This window comes from Ovis canadensis, chromosome 4 (genome assembly GCF_042477335.2).
Source record: "Ovis canadensis isolate MfBH-ARS-UI-01 breed Bighorn chromosome 4, ARS-UI_OviCan_v2, whole genome shotgun sequence".
Taxonomy (NCBI): domain Eukaryota; kingdom Metazoa; phylum Chordata; class Mammalia; order Artiodactyla; family Bovidae; genus Ovis; species Ovis canadensis.
This window is the reverse complement of record NC_091248.1, coordinates 80,178,278-80,193,444: the sequence shown is the minus strand read 5'-3', so window position 1 is coordinate 80,193,444 and position 15,167 is coordinate 80,178,278. Positions and strand designations below refer to the sequence as shown.

Genomic DNA, 15,167 nt, shown 5'->3' with positions numbered 1-15,167 from the left:
CAACATTTCACAGTTTACAGAGCACTTTCACACACAACATCTCATTTGATCTTCAAACACCCGGGTTGGAGACGGATGAAAGGAAGCTGCCAGGGGTCAGGCAACAATCTAGAAAGGGGTCTACTCAGGTGTGGAGGGAAGTCCTGCTGGTCTTGTCTGTCTGACTTGACCAAGGCACCGAGCCCTCTTCTCTCCAGAGGGGCCTCACTCTTTATTGATACAGATAAGAACGGACATTCTCCTCTTCCAGGAAGCTTTCCTGGACTCAAAGAAATGTGATCCATGCAGACCAACAGTGTGGTGTACCACAGGGGGCCAGGGATCACTGTGTTGTAGAGAGAAACCATCAACTCACTGAGCAGACTTTCTGGACACTCAGATACTTCCTTTGTTTCCCTTATGGAGTCCTGCTCCATCCTCCAGTCCTCTCCTCAGCTGGGCAAGAATTCCCAAGGAAAGGCGCTCAAGTCTCTCTCTTCTTCCTCCTCCTTTTTGAAGCTTCCTCAAGAAGGTGGCATACCCAAAACTCAAACCCACTTGGAAGGTGAACAATAACTTACTTGAATAAGGAAAGCCAGAGCCTGGTTGCAGAGCTGTGGGCTGGGGCATGGAGGGAGCTCTTCAGATGCTGACACCTGGGGTGGGACCAAGAAACCGTGAGCAGGGGCAGGTAGGAGCAGTTGGTTGGCTGGTAGGGGTGGGCCTGGGAGTATGTAACTAACTGTTCTCGGTTGGGCTTTGGCTTTGCCACCAACTGGCTACCTGACCTTGACCTGTTTGGGGCTTCCCAGGTTGCACTAGTGGTAAAGAACTCATCTGCCAATGCAGGAGACACAAGAGACACAGGTTCTATCCCTGGTTGGGAAGGTCCCCTGGAGGAGGGCATGGCAACCCACTCCAGTGTTCTTGCCTGGAGACTGCCATGGAGAGGAGCCTGGCAGGCTATAGCCCTTAGGGTTGCAAAGAGTCAGTCAGTTCCCCTCACTAAGCCTCAGCTTATCCATCTGTACCTGGAGGAGGTTGAGCAGTACAACAACAGTTGTTCAGGCTCTAAGTCATGTCCGACTCTTCGTGACCCCACAGACAACAGCAAGCCAGGCTTTCCTGTCCCTCACGTCTCCTGGATTTTGCTCAAACTCATGTCCATTGAGTTCATGTAGCAATAGCAATTAATTCATTAGTGAGGAAATAAAATCAGTGAAAACCTACTTAGTCCTAGTCTTGTTTAATGCTGTTGACAAGAGGTGGGGAGTGGGGGAGGGGAGGTACTGTGATGCCCCTGTACAGGCAGAGAGCTGAGACACCCAGTCACCTGCCCCAGCTCACAGAGCTACCCCTGGCACAGCCTCGACTGGAGCCAGGCAATCTGACCCCAGAGCGCTGTTGTTTAAGCTGCTGTAGGGCGCCCCTGTAAGACACACCCACCTCCCTTTTCTGGCCGTAGAAGGGATCACATTTGAAGACATTCGGACAGGCTCCCGGAAGCTAGCTGACTTCCCCAGGCCAGGGCTGTGGGGGCAAAGAAAAATCTCAAGGGGAGTCTGGCACTTGCCGTGTAAGGAAGGCTTCCTGGAGGAGGAGGAACTGGTTCTGACAGGGAATCAGAAGGACGTGGGAAGGAGAAGACTGATGGTTTCTCGCTCTGGGTATTTCGGGAGGGTTAAAAGGAGGGAGGTGAGCCCCGGGATTGAGTCCCGGAAGCCGGGCGACAGAGGGGGACTGTCGCCTCCGCATCCTCGCCCCCAGGTCTCCGCGCCAAAGCTCCTGCTTTGGTTTGCGGCGGGCGGGGTCCGGCTCCCCTAACCCCTCCCCCGGGCGCCCATTGGCCTGCACCCCACCCCGCAGCCTGCGAAGCACGGGGGGAGGCGGTGGTCGGTCGCCTCCCTCCTGTCCCCGGCCTGGCTTCGCGGTGGAGGCGGCGCCTCTCCGGCAAGGCAGACCAGGCTGGGCGGACGCGCGGCGCGGGGCGGGCTAGGGCAGGCCGGGGGCCCCGCGGTCGGGCCCCGGGCGGCGACTGACAGCGGCGGCGGCGGCGGCAGCGGCTCCAGGCGAGCGTGGTCCCCGCGTGCGCACAAGCTCACGCCGCCGCGCAGGGACCCACGGACACCGGCGCCCGGCGGACACACAGACGCGGAGATCCGGCTCTACGCGCGCTAGTCAGCGCACGAGCTCCCCATCCCTGGGCGGAGCGGGGCGCGGACTCGCCGCTGCGCGCCGTCCCCGCGGAGTCTGTCCCGGGCAGACCTGCAGCCCGCGGCCCCGCCGCGAGGCCCCTGGGTGAGCAGGTAAGCGCCGCCCCGCCGCCCTTGCCCCTCTATGCCTCGTCCGCCCTCCCCCGACTCCAGAACCTTCGCCCCTCCGGGGCCACGGGACCTCTCCTCCAGCTCAGCTGTCTCAGCCAGCCGCGTCCTTCACCGACGGAGAGCGGGCCAGGGCCAGAGCGGGGCCAACCTCCTGAAACCGAAATGAAGCCCTCTCCCGCCGCTGCTTCCGTCCTGCGCGACACTCTGCCACCCTCCGTCCCGAACCCCCCACCCCCACCCCTCTCCACCCAGTATCTGGGATCGCGCCCCGGAGAGACCGATCCCTGCAGCCCGCAGAGGGTGGGATGGGCTAGCTCCCGGGCGCCCCTCCTTGTGCCAGAGGGAGGACCCGGGCAGGAAGGCACTGCGACCGGAGGGACCCAGAGGGACCTGTCTACGTACTCCTGAAGCAGACGGCTACGCGGATCCGATCGCGAAGGCAACGCTGGAGGGTTCCCAGGGGGGTGGGGACCGCAGTCTTCATGGGGTTTGAGGGGTGGGCTTGGGACATGCTGTGTAGAGGGTGAAGTACTGGCCAACGTATATAACGTTCCGGAGTAGTGACACCTTCGCAATGGTTCAAAAGAGCGTTGTCTCTGGATTTCCCGCGGTGCAGAGGCAGGGGTCGGGATGCCTGGGTTTCTGCGGTTCCGCGAGGAAACGGCTCACCCGGGGCCTGTGGGAGAAACGTGTCGGTCTCCCCTGGCTTAAGTGGGCCCGCCTGAGATGAGACCCCTGCCCGCTTCCTTAAAGGCACAGGCTCCCGCAGCAGCTGTGGGAGGCAGGGGCTGGCAACCTGGCCAGGCAGGACCTTTGCAGGTTTGCAGGAGGGGGTTCGGGGGCCGGAAGCGGGGGTGGTGGGTTAGAAGCGGCCAGAGTGCCACTGGATGGAGCTAGACACTCAGGAGGGAGCCCAGCCACAAACTGATTGTGTTTCATGTGGAGCTGGGAGTGGAAGCTCACCCCTGGAAGGTGCTGAGACCCCCTTTGAAAGCTGCTGGGGGAGGAAGGGAGGGTGGACCCCTGCCAATTCTCCAGAGGATTTCTATGCTTTTAGTACAGGTGCATCAGTCTCCTTTATCTCCTCCAGCACCCTCCGCCCGACTACCAAAAGAAAAGACATGGCGTTTGGCTTTTCCAGTGAGCAGCCCTGCGTGGGGCGGGGGGCAGCTGGGAAGTGAGAGGTGGCTACACAGTCAGAGGGGGGCAACTTTCCCTGGAGAGAGGCAGAAAACCATTCTGAAGGTCAGGCTAGAGGATTTTGAGTAGCTGTGGGCCTCTGGAGGGGTTAAAAAACTATATGAGCCTTGGAGGGGTTGGGGGGAGTGGGGAGGAGAAGCACTTAGATTATCTCAAAAGGCCAGTCTGAGTTGGTGTTGGGTGCAGGTGAGGTTGGCAGAACCCCTAGTCCCTACCCAGATGAATCTGGGGCTCCTGCTCCCTTCTGACCTTGGGGAGGACAAGCAGAGGTGCCAGTCTGGACACCAGTCAAAATTTGAGCTTATAAATTAGAAATAGAACACACTGGGGCAGGCCCTGGCCAGATTTTCCAAACAGTTCATCAACAAGTGTGTGTGGGGTGGCCAGGGAGCTGAAGCCGGTGCCTCCCCCACTACCCTGGGTCATTCGTCTGTGATTCTGTGCCCGGGACAGGATGCATGACTCTCTTTGCCCCTGTTTGCAATGAGAGGGAATGTCTATGGGGAGATTCCTAAAGGACTTTTGCCTACACTCTGGGAACTAACCAGGCTGAAAGATCCATTAAGTCTTGTTTTATGTCAGGTTCAGGCGGGCAGGGAGAGGATTGGAGAAACATTGGAATCCACCCTTTTTATGTGGCCACCCCTCTCTGCCATGCCCCTACTTTGGGAAACCCCCTCGATTCGTGTTGAATAATCCAAATAAAACAAAATGTGGGTTTATAGATCAACATAGACACCTAGAAGGCTAGGGAAGACAAGACTTAAGCCCACAAAGTGGCTTTCTTCCTGGGGATGTGGCCTCAGGTTATGTGTCCTGGGTATCCGGTCTCACAGATTTCCCTGACCAGGGCTAGCACTAAGTGGAGGACACCTTGTGTTGTCTGCTGGAGGGCAGAACCAAGGAGTGCCAAGCACAGAGCACACGCTCAGCTCGGTGCCAGAGAGGCCTTGCTTCCCCAGGAGCCACCCCAGCATGGAGCCGACACTTGTGGGTGACAGGGGGTTTCCTGTCTGGGGAGGTATGTGAGCAGAGATCCCCATGCCCCAGATAGGTAGGCCTAGAGCCCCTTTAAGCCTCAATTCCCCCTGAATGGAGGAATCTATGAGTCTGGGGTCTGAATGGGCTGGGACTAGTGGTCTGGCTGCCTGGCAACATGCAGTCTGGAAACTCATCAGCTGCAGCATGCTTGTACTGAGCCCTGGATGCCGTCAGAGGCACATGGTGACAGCCACCCCCACAGTGACACACAGGGAGTGACACACCGCTGGGGTGGCATCAAGACTTCCTGTGGCACCCGCCAGAAAGCCAGGGCAAACGTACAACAGCAGAGAGCAACATACGCAGGGACATGGGAGACGCACATGGACATGGAGACACACCCTCTCACACAGGTCTGGACACGCCTGGGGACTGAGGTGTCTGCTCCACGAAGATCACAAAGTCTTCCTTAATGAGTGTCCACGTGCACGACATTGACACTGAATGGAGAAAGTGTGTGTGTGTTGCGTGAGGCTGGAACGAGGGTTGGCAGGCTTTTTCTGCAAAGGGCCAGATAGTAAATTATTTTAGGCTTTTGCTGGCTCTACACTCTGCTGCAACTGCTTCATTCTGCTGTCATAATGTAAAAGCAGCCATAGATGCTACTTATGCAAATGAGCGGAGCTGTGTTCTGATGAGCTTTATTTATGGCCACAAATTTGATTTTCACACAGTTTTCCTGTGTCATGAAATATGAGCCTTTTGATTTTTTTCCTGACCATTTGAAAATGTAAAAACCATTTTTGGCTCCCTGACTGTATAAAAATAGGTGACAGGCTGGATCCAATCTGCTAGAAGGGTTTGTGATCTCCTGGGCTATAGGTTAGCAAAGAGAAATGGTTTAAGAGGTGGAAGAAGGGAGGAGCTTTAGTCCTGGGAGCCCACATTGCTCTAGGGGGCCCTGGATGCCTGTCTTCACCCTGCCTGGAGCTCAGGGTACCCGTCTATTTAATGCCTGACCTCAGCATCCTATCCTAGACAAGCTTCTGCTGGGTTCATGTTATACATCTCCCACGCTAAGGACACCTGGAGACAGTGTTCATGCCTGAGCATGAAAGGATATCATGTCACTGGACTCACCAAACAGGTCCTGAGCCTCTCTCTCATTCACCCTGTTGGCCAAGGACATGCCCACCTCCACCAGGAGGAGAACCCACAGGGAAACCTGGAGATGCCCCTTGTTTTTGGACAAGACTTCAAACTCGCAAAGACAAGGATGAGACCTGAAACAGCCCAGGCAGGGGTGAGGGCTTTCCTCATCTAGGTCTGGCAGTTGTCAGAGGAGGGTGAGGCCGGTGGAGGTGGGTGCAGCCAGGCTGGGCTTCCTGGAAGTGGTGATAGGAGGTTGTATTGGCCTCATGGAATACCTGGGCTCTCTCATCCCAGCTCCATGCATTGCCTTAGCGGTCACCTTTCTCCCATGACAAAAGGGCACTTCAGAGGGATGGATTGGGAATAAAACATAGAACTCCTTTGTGGATACCTCTGAATGTTCCAGCTTCTGACTTAACGCTGTGTGGTGGACTGGGTCCTGCTCAGTTTCTTCTTATCCCTCCTGTCCCCTTCTGACATTTCTTTCCTGCCATTTCCCCAGAGGAGAGGCCCGGAGATCGTTCCCCACTTTCTCAAGTCTCTGGATTCTGTCCTCCACTTCCCATTCCAGCTGCCCTTCCCTGCCAAGACCCCCATCTCCTCTACCTGGATCCCAGGTTTTCCGCTTGTGTTTTCTCCTTCCACTCAGCTCACCAGCCTTCTGAGGAATATTCCCTAAATGAGAAGCCTAGCACTTCAGTCCCCTGCCTGAAACTCTTCAGTGCCCCAGCCCTCTCTCCTGTAACTAGGCTGCTGCATCCCTGGCATCCCAGACTGGCACCAGCTTCCCACCATCTCACCACCCCCACCTTGCTGGGTCCCTCAGCACTCTTCAGTCACCTTTCTAAGCTCATCACCAGGCACCCCTCAAGTTTTAGGGTCCCCACCGAATGCCCTACTTGTTCCAGGTGCTAGTCAGAGCTGGCCCTCCCTTCCAGGGGTCAGCATCCCCTCCAGAGGGATGGTTGGTTAGCAAGAGGGTCAGTGCAGATGGCCACGCTCTCCATCCCACCGGCCCCGAGCCTCAGCCCCGGCCTGGGAGGGGCACAGTCACCCATCGGCAAACCAGTGCCCACTTCCTGTCCCCCTCCTGCACTATGCCCTCTCCTCCCACCCCCACCTCCCACCGCCTTCCATCACCTCCCGCCCTGCCTCATGCTCTCCCTTTCTTTTATCTTCTCTTTCCTTATTTCCATTCTTCTCCCTTCTTCCTCTTCCAGGCCCTGGGGGGCTGTCCCTGACAGAGGATTCCTAGGACCCTTCAGGGATAGGAGATGTGCCTGGACTAGCTAGTGTGGAAGGTTTAGCAGCTTAACCTTGGCAAAGACTCTGGGCCGCTTTGGGCCTCAAACCCTCACCTATGAAATGGGACATGATTAACAATCATGTTAAAGGCGGGCTTCCCTGGTGGCTCAGATGGTAAAGAATCCGCCTGCAATGCAGGAAACCCAGGTTCAATCCCTGAGTTGGGAAGATCCCCTGGAGAAGGGAATGGCGACCCACTCCATCCAGTATTCTTGCCTAGTGAATCCCATGCACAGAAGAGCCTGGCAGGCTACAGTCCATGGGGTTGCAAAGAGTTGGATATGACTGAGTGATGAACACACACACACACGCATGCCACCAGCGCCCACGTGTGCCCAGCCTTTCCTGAGCCCAGGTTCCCTATGTGTAAGACTAGTAGGAGACCCTTTCAGGGACATGACTTCTGTCTCCTGCTGTGCATAGGCCGCCGGGAACCAGACTTTGAAAGGGGAACATTTGAACATCAAAGAAGAACATTCGCATGAATGATTAATCTGTCCATTGCCAGAACACCCCTCACTGCAGCATTGGGCACTGACCTTTATCAACTCTGACCTTATTGGTGAGAAAAGAGGTTCTTCTTTCCCAAAAACAAGTTAAGTTCCCTCCATTTGAGGGATGAGTTGGAGGAGCAGTGTTTCGTCTTTCAGCCTGCCTTCTCTGGTCCCCTGTACTAGGAGGGAGAGGAGGAAGTGGGGGATGGGTGCTGCTCAGGTTTCATGAGTAAAGGGGGCATGTGTAGAGTAAGGGAGGTGAATGGTCCACTTTCTCTGCGTCATCTTTGATCTGGTGTCCAGGCTTCGCACTGCCCCGTGATGGGGACGGATGCTGAACGGCCAGAGGAGATGCCAATAGGAGATGCTCCAACTCCATGAGGACAGAGGAGGGACCCAGGACTACGAGGCTCCACGGAGAGGAAGAGTGCGATGCTGCCCTCCTCCAGTGGGCGCTCCCAGGAGACAGAGGAACCTGTGCTGCTCAGGGCTGGCCTGGAAGGATGTGGTGGAAAGACATCAAAGCTTCCCCTGGGGGCCCTAGAGAGGGCTGAGCTCCCGAGCCCAGGAACTGGACCATCTCAGCAGGGAGGGGGCTACAGAGAGGGTCCTGCAGGGTGTGGGGCAGCGTGGGAGATGCTGCAGGGTCTCCAAGTCCCCTCCCACTCCATGCAGAGCCCCGTGAGTCACCGCTGGCTCCGGTGTGCTGACTGATGATGCCGTCTTCCTGTGTGCCTGGCGCAGTGGCTCGCTGCAGGACATGGCTGCTCTTTCTCTTCCTGCCCCAGGCCAGTCGCTGGGCTTGTGGGTCCTGAAGAGGGCAGGCCCTTCCAAGTCTGGAGTGGGGAGCCGACTCCCCTGTGGTCCGCATATTTGTCACGCATCCATTCCTGCCAGGCAAGGCTCCGGGACTCTCTTTTGGGTGACCTTGGGAAGTGTCTCCCCCACTCTGGACTCAGTTTCCCCACAGGAAGCTCAGTACCTTGGGGAGGAGGCCTTCAAAGTCCATTTCCGGTCTGAAATGCTATGTCTGTCATGAACTCTTCCTAAGGAGGGTGCTTCAGACATAGAAATGTGGGTAGAGGGGTAGCAGATGGCCTCACTAGTCCCGGGGGATGAGAGAGGGATTGCTATTAGGATACCAATGGGTTCTGAACTGGTCTCTTTTTTAGCAATAGCAGAGAGTGGTGGGAGCATAGGGATGGAGTGCACAAGCTTTGAAGCCAGGCTGTTTCCGTCCACTCCCCAGCTCTACCGCATGCTTGCTGTGTGACCTTGGGGAAGTCGCCTACCCTCTTTGTGCCTCAGTCTCCTCCGCTGTAGAATGAGGATACTGCTAGTAATGACGGCATAGGTTTGGGGCAGGTAAAATGAGTTAATGTATATTTATTGTTGGGAAAAGTGCCTGGCATGTACTGAGTGTTCAATAAATGTTAGCCATTAGTGAATAAAAGTGCAGCAGACCTGACGTTCCCATTTTGAGTATAACAGAGGGCTTCCCTGGTGGCTCAGATGCTAAAGAATCTGTTTGCAATGCAGGAGACCCAGGTTCAGTCCCTGGGTCGGAAAGATCCCCTGGAGAAGGGAATGGCAACCCACTCTAGTACTCTTGCCTGGAGAATTCCATGGACGTAGGAGCCTGGTGGGCTACAGTTCATGGGGTTGCAAAGAGTCGGACACGACTCAGGGAATAATACTTAAAGGGGTAGAGATGACAGTAAGATGATAAAAAAAAAAAGCCTGAACACAAGGTGGTAAGATAATAATAGTTAACATCTGGATAGTCCTTATTGGGAGCCAGGATATACTCTACTATCTATGGCTTATTGTTGTTTGGTTTGGTTTGTATTATTTTTTTATTGTTTGTTTGTTTGTATTGTTTGGTTTGGTTTGTATTGTTTGTTTGTATTGTTGTATGGTTTATTAATCGCTAAGTCGTGTTCAACTCTTTTGGGACCCCATGAACTATAGCCCACCAGGCTCCTTTGTCCGTGGAATTTCCCAGGCAAGAATACTGGAGTGGGTTGCTGTTTCCTTCTCCAGGGCTTCTTCCCGACCCAGGGATTGAACGTGGGTCCCCAGTGCAGGTGTATTCTTTGTCACTGAGCCACCAGGGAAGCCCTGTCTATAGTTAACTTACATGAATTGGTTGATGCCTCCTAGTAACATCTATGAAGTAGGTATTATTATTCTCATTTCACATATAATTGAATTAAGGCACAGAAAAGTTAAGTGGCTTGCCTAAGGTCTTTAGGCTTAAAACTCTAGCAAAATGGTTCTCAAGTCCACCGTACTAAATGCCAGTATGTAGTTTAATTGCCTTCAGATCAGTTGCAAAAGCTGGTTTATCTCAGCAGAGCCTGGACCCAAGAGACAGAGCCTGGGAATATCGGTGAACTGGTCATCCTGAGCCACATGTTCGGTGGGGCTGAAAGAGCCCAGCATCCATCCTGAGGGAGGGGAGAGTCCAACCCCACGCTTCAGTGGCCAGGCTTGACTGTGGCCCTTATGAGGGTCATTGAGAGCTTGGGGGAGTCCAGAAGAGGGAGGCAGCCTTGACAGGGAGCAGGGGACAGGGCTGGGAGTGGCAGACCCAGGGGTTACATTTGGAAGGGCTTTCCTGGGACAGAGGACCCTCCATGTGGTCCAGATGTATATGAGGTTTGGGGCAGGTGTAAGACTAAGCTCTAAGCTTTGTACTGTGGTCTTGGGGTGGGGGCCTGGGAAAAGAGGTGGGCCTGGGATTACATCCTGAGACCAGGTTCCCAGCTGAGGTTGGGGAGGGGAATGATCAAAGCCTGGGAGCCTGCAGGTTCTCTCTCTCCATGCTTTGGTGAGTGATGTCTGTGTCCTGTTGGGCAGAGGGTAGACTGTAGTTGGGGAAGGTGAACTAGAGAGGGCAAAAGTGGGAATCAGGAACCCGGCTCTAGTTCCAGAGGAGGCCCCGTATTGAGAGTATCCCCTCTGCCATGCGGCACAGGGTGGGGGTGGGGTGGGGGTTACACCGCTCTCTTGGTTCTCATCATTGTCTGAGCAGCCTGGTGACAAAGCAGAGAGCTGGGGGATGGTGAGGCAGGCAGGCTGGGGCCTCTGCTCTAGCTTGTTTTTAATCCACTGCAGGGATAAGCATCCTGCAAGTCAGGGCATCGTGTGTGTGTGTGTGTGTGTGTGTGTGTGTGTATGGATGTGTTTGTCTATGTGTCTGTGTGTGTGTGCTCATATGCTCATATGTGTGTGTACCTACAGCCCCATCTGAATTCAGATAAATCTGCTGCTTCTAAATATCTGAATGCTTTTGCAGAATGAGTGCGTGTATGGTTGCATGCATTAATAATCCGATAAATGTGCCTGAAGATGTAAATCTCTGTGTGATGCATCTGCACATACCTTTGTTCTGAGCTCTGTGAGGGGGCCTTGGCATTTATGTGAACATGTGTGGAATTGTGTGTCGATCCCCCAAGGAGTTTCCATCTTCATTATTCCACACTTGGGTGTTTGTATTGATGCCTTCAGGTGGGTGCCCTGGGGGTAGAGTCTCTCTCTGTGGAATTGATGTGTCGTTACGCTCTTCTCTGTAGACCTGTTTCTCTGTGTGTGTGTGTGTGTCTGAGAGAGAGAGAGAGAGCACCAGTCCTCAAATACAAACTCCTTCTGCTTGCCTGCTGCCACCCACTTGCCCCCTAGAACAACCGCAACAGGGCCAGCCCCTTGTTCTTCCAGGCTAACGCTCTTGGTTCTATTAAGTTAAGGTTAAAGCAAAGGCTTTATAATCCTGTCTCTATATGAGAATTTCCTGTAGAATTTAAACAACACTGGTACCTGGGCCCAGCCTGAGGGATTCTGACTCAGTTGGGCGGGGGTAGTTTTAAATGCTCCTCAACGATTCTGCTGGACAGCCCAAGTTGAGGACTGCCAGGGTGGTTGACAAAGGTATGGGGAGCACCAGCCCCTCTGACCCCAGGCCCCGTCAGCCTTTGCTCTGCACTGTAGCACGTGCGGGAGAATCAGCCCAGATATTGGAGGCTTCCTGCCTTAGGAGCTTTTCTGAGCCCTTAGTCTCCAGCGTCTGCTGAGGTACTGTAGGCCCAGCATTCCTCTCTTCCATTCAGCTGTGTAGGGAGCACCAGCTCTCTGAAGACAGGGACTTGGCCTTCCTAGGGTTAGTGGAGATGACGGATTCCCCTGGGGACCACCAGTGCCAAGTTGTGCCAGAGGCAGCCTGTGGCCCCAGGGGTATGGAGGGTTCTGGGAGGGGGTACAGAGGCTAAAGCCTGTGCCTGGGGTGCCCAGGGGTACTGGTGCCAATGTTTCCCCAACCTGCCCAGTCCTTCTTGACCTGCAGGGGGGAGACTGGGCCAGCATCCCTGAGGCCCCCTGGCCTTCTCAGAGCATCTCTTGGGGATACCCAGGCCCCCCTCAGTATTTCCAAGTGACCCCCAAAAGGCAGAACAGCAGGTAGGTAGAGAAGGTCCCCCTTTCCTTGAACCTTCCTGAAATTGGTTTTCTTTCTTCTTTTTGGGTGCTTATTTGTCACCAGATTGAGCTTGAAGAGGTGAGGAGAGGAGGGAGGTACGAGAAGGCGGAAATTCCAGGGGCACAGAGGGCCCTGGAGTGATGGCTGCTCTGCCCATTAGTGGGGGTGTGCAAGGACTCATAGTTGGGATGCAGCCCCTTGGGTCTCCCCATGGATGCAACCCCGGCACCTGTGGGTTAGTGGTGGCCCTGATATGGGCCTAGTCAATATTTTTAGTAATAATTTAATGGTAATAATAACTTTTAATTACTGTTTAGTACTTCATTGTATGGCTATGCAGGGGTCTATTAACAGTGCCTGCCTGATGGATGGTTGGCTGCCCCCCCCCCTTTTTTTTTTGGCTGTTGGTGCTATTTTAAATGATGCTGCAGTGAACATTCTTGCATATGCTTCTTTCTGTACAAGTGCAGATATCTCCCTGGGATAGGTACCCAGATGCCGAATTGCTGGCTTGTGAGGCATATCAATTACTGATTGATTTTAGAAGCAGACTGAACTCTTCCTCTGGGCAGATGCTGGGGCTCCCTTAACCTCCTCACTCGACTCTCTTTGCCCTATCTGGTCCCTGGGAGCTCTGAGGGGGAGATCCTCGAGGTCTGAGCACATCCTCCATAGCATCACGTTTTGTCTGTTGCATTGGTGATGGTTTTATCCTGGAGGCCAAGTGGGCTGGGGCAGGGTGAAAGGATGCTATGTTTGTTGGGGACCAGGCTCGGCTGCTGGAACAAAGCGGCCCTGTATGAGCTAGTGAGTTGGAGAGAAGAGCAGCTCCTTGTCACATAGCAGCTGGCAGCTAGGTGGGCCTTCAGGCTGGCAGGGAGGCTCAGCACCCCAGGGCCCACTCCGTCATCCTGGCTGCCCCTGGCGAGTTGTTCCCCAACCCTCAGGTTATCCTGACTGCTCCATCCAGACTGGGCCTGGGGAGGGCAAGAGCAGCAGGGGCAAGCACGAGCTGCCTTAGGGATAGGTAGTGTTGGGGTGGCACATGTCATGTCACCCACATTCCTTAGGTGGGAAGTTCATCACATGCCTGCACCCGAGAGCAGGAGGGACCCGGAAATGTCCTCTCCGGGTGGGCATGTATGTGCCAGCTAAGACTTTGCCGCTGTCGAGGGAGATCCGGAGACACAGTCATCTGCTGCGGAGGAGAAAGCCACCCAGACCATTCTCGTAGTCCGATGGGCACCAGGGCCAGCGGGTTCCCTGCTGTGCCTCAGCGCCTGGTACTGAGCAGGTGCTCGGCAGATGCTTGTGTGTTGGAAGAATAAAGAACTGCACATACAAAGGCATGGACGGGGGTACCCTTGGAGGCTTTGCTGTGCGTAGGGAAGAGGGACTGTCCCTGCCCCTCCTGTGCCACTGAACCTGCGGGACTCATGCTTTTCCTTTCTTTCTAGCCTGTAGACACCTGGGGTTGAGCAGTGGCGGCTGTGAATGAGAGCCGGGCGGCACTGGCCTGAGCCGCCTGCCAGGCTGAGAAGCGTCATGGCCAGCATCGCGCAGGCCTGCCTGGCTGCTCTCCTCCTGCTGCCTATGGTAAGGACCCAGGACCCGCGCCACCCCCGCACCCGGCCCCCCTCCGCCCACCGCCGACCAGCCAGAGCCCCAGGCTCACTCGAGCTCCCACCCCAGATAACCTGTGTCTTTTGTGTGCTCTCAGCCAAGCTCAATTCACATGGCTGATATCTCTGCCTGTACCCCCACTGGACCATCCTGTACCATTGTGCGCATTGAAAAGGGTGCTTCTTCCTGAAGATCTTGTACCAGTTTGACAAGAAATTGTTACATAATTTACAAATTGATTGTGATAGTAATATATGTGGGCTTCCCTGGTGACTCAGACGGTAAAGAATCTGCCTGCAATGCAGAAGACCCAGGTTCAGGAAGATTCTCTGGAGAAGAGAATGGCTACCCACTCCAGTATTCTTGCCTGGAGAATTCCATGGACAGAGAAGCCTGGCAGGCTAATAATCCATGGGGTCACAAAGAGTCAGACATGACTGAGTGACTAACACACACACATATGTGGCAGCCTTTAGAGTTGTGCAGTGTACAACCTGCTCAACTGTATTCAGGGGCCCTCATTAGGGCTGCATAAAGCAATGCTGATCCTGGTTCCCAGCCTACTAGTCTCTGGCAGGCTAGAGCACAGAAGCCTCTAGCTGGAGCTCAGAAGCCTCTCCCTGACCGAGAGGGATAGGGTGGGTGGTTCCCAGGCATTGCCCCCTGCTCCTCTATCTGGGAATTCTGACCAGCATAGATGCAGCTCTCTTCAGAGCCCTGGATGCCAGTCCTACCTCTGGCTTGCCTTTCTGTGTGACTACAGACACGCTCCGTTCTTTCCCTCCACGACTATGAACAGTCAGTGCTAGACTGGATCCCTGGGCCCTGCTCTTGGCAGCCTGTGATGCCTGGCACCTGCCTCCACGCTTACCAACATCCCCTTGTGAAACCAGCCCTGCCCTGGAGCTTTAAGCAGAAGTAACAGCCTAAGTATGCGGCTGTCATGACAGCATTCATGGGCTTTGAAGTTATTTGACCCTGCACTGAAATCCAGTATCTGCCACTAACCAGCAGGCAGTATGATCTTGAGCAGGAGTTGTTTTTAACTCTTTTGGGCCTCAGTTTTCCTCTTTTGTAAAATGGGGCAGGAGTAAATGAGTGTGGTCTGTAAGCGCCATGCGGTGCTATTACTGTCCTTCGCCTGTAGCTCCTGGGCCCCAGAGGAGAGAAAGGATGAGCCCTCTCAACCGACTCTCCACTCTCCCTCACCTGCTGCTTGCTCCCCTAAAGTGCAGTCATAGCCTCGGGGTCGCTGGAGCTGGACTGCATGAATTTGAATTCTGGCAGTTCAGTCTACTGAGCTGTGTGACTGAGCAAGTTTCTTAACATCTCTGTGCTTAGGTCTCACATCTGTTGAGTGGGAAATGGCAAAAATAGTGCCTAGTTTGTAGTACTCTTGATATATATGTTTGCATGGATAGGACAGAGGAATGCACGCACTTTAGTATGGTGCTATCTATGTATTTGCTAACGTTCTAATAAAACGTGGAAACTGAGAGCCAGGCAGGGGAGTGGGATCTGCCCGGGTCCCACATTGAGCTGGTAAAGTGGAAGAGTCCTCATGGCACTTGTGACAAAGCAGAGGCACCGCTGCTTCTGAAATCTCTTGGTCACTGTCCTCTTGCTGCTTCTTTT

At 54.5% G+C, this 15,167-nt stretch overlaps 1 protein-coding gene across 5 annotated transcripts in view; it reads left to right on the top strand.

The window, feature by feature from the left end:
• The first annotated feature begins 1,836 nt into the window (after positions 1-1,836).
• ADCYAP1R1 (ADCYAP receptor type I) overlaps positions 1,837-15,167 on the top strand; it is a 61,007-nt gene continuing 47,676 nt past the window's right edge. For 3 of the 5 annotated variants that reach the window (XM_069586711.1, XM_069586713.1, XM_069586709.1), the window contains exons 1-2: positions 2,220-2,285; positions 13,367-13,505. In XM_069586711.1, the coding sequence (XP_069442812.1) occupies positions 13,404-13,505 (102 nt within the window). In that variant the 5' untranslated portion in view covers positions 2,220-2,285; positions 13,367-13,403. Of the gene's footprint in view, positions 2,286-13,366; positions 13,506-15,167 lie in introns of all 5 variants that reach the window. The other 2 variants (XM_069586714.1, XM_069586712.1) reach the window with 2 other exon arrangements.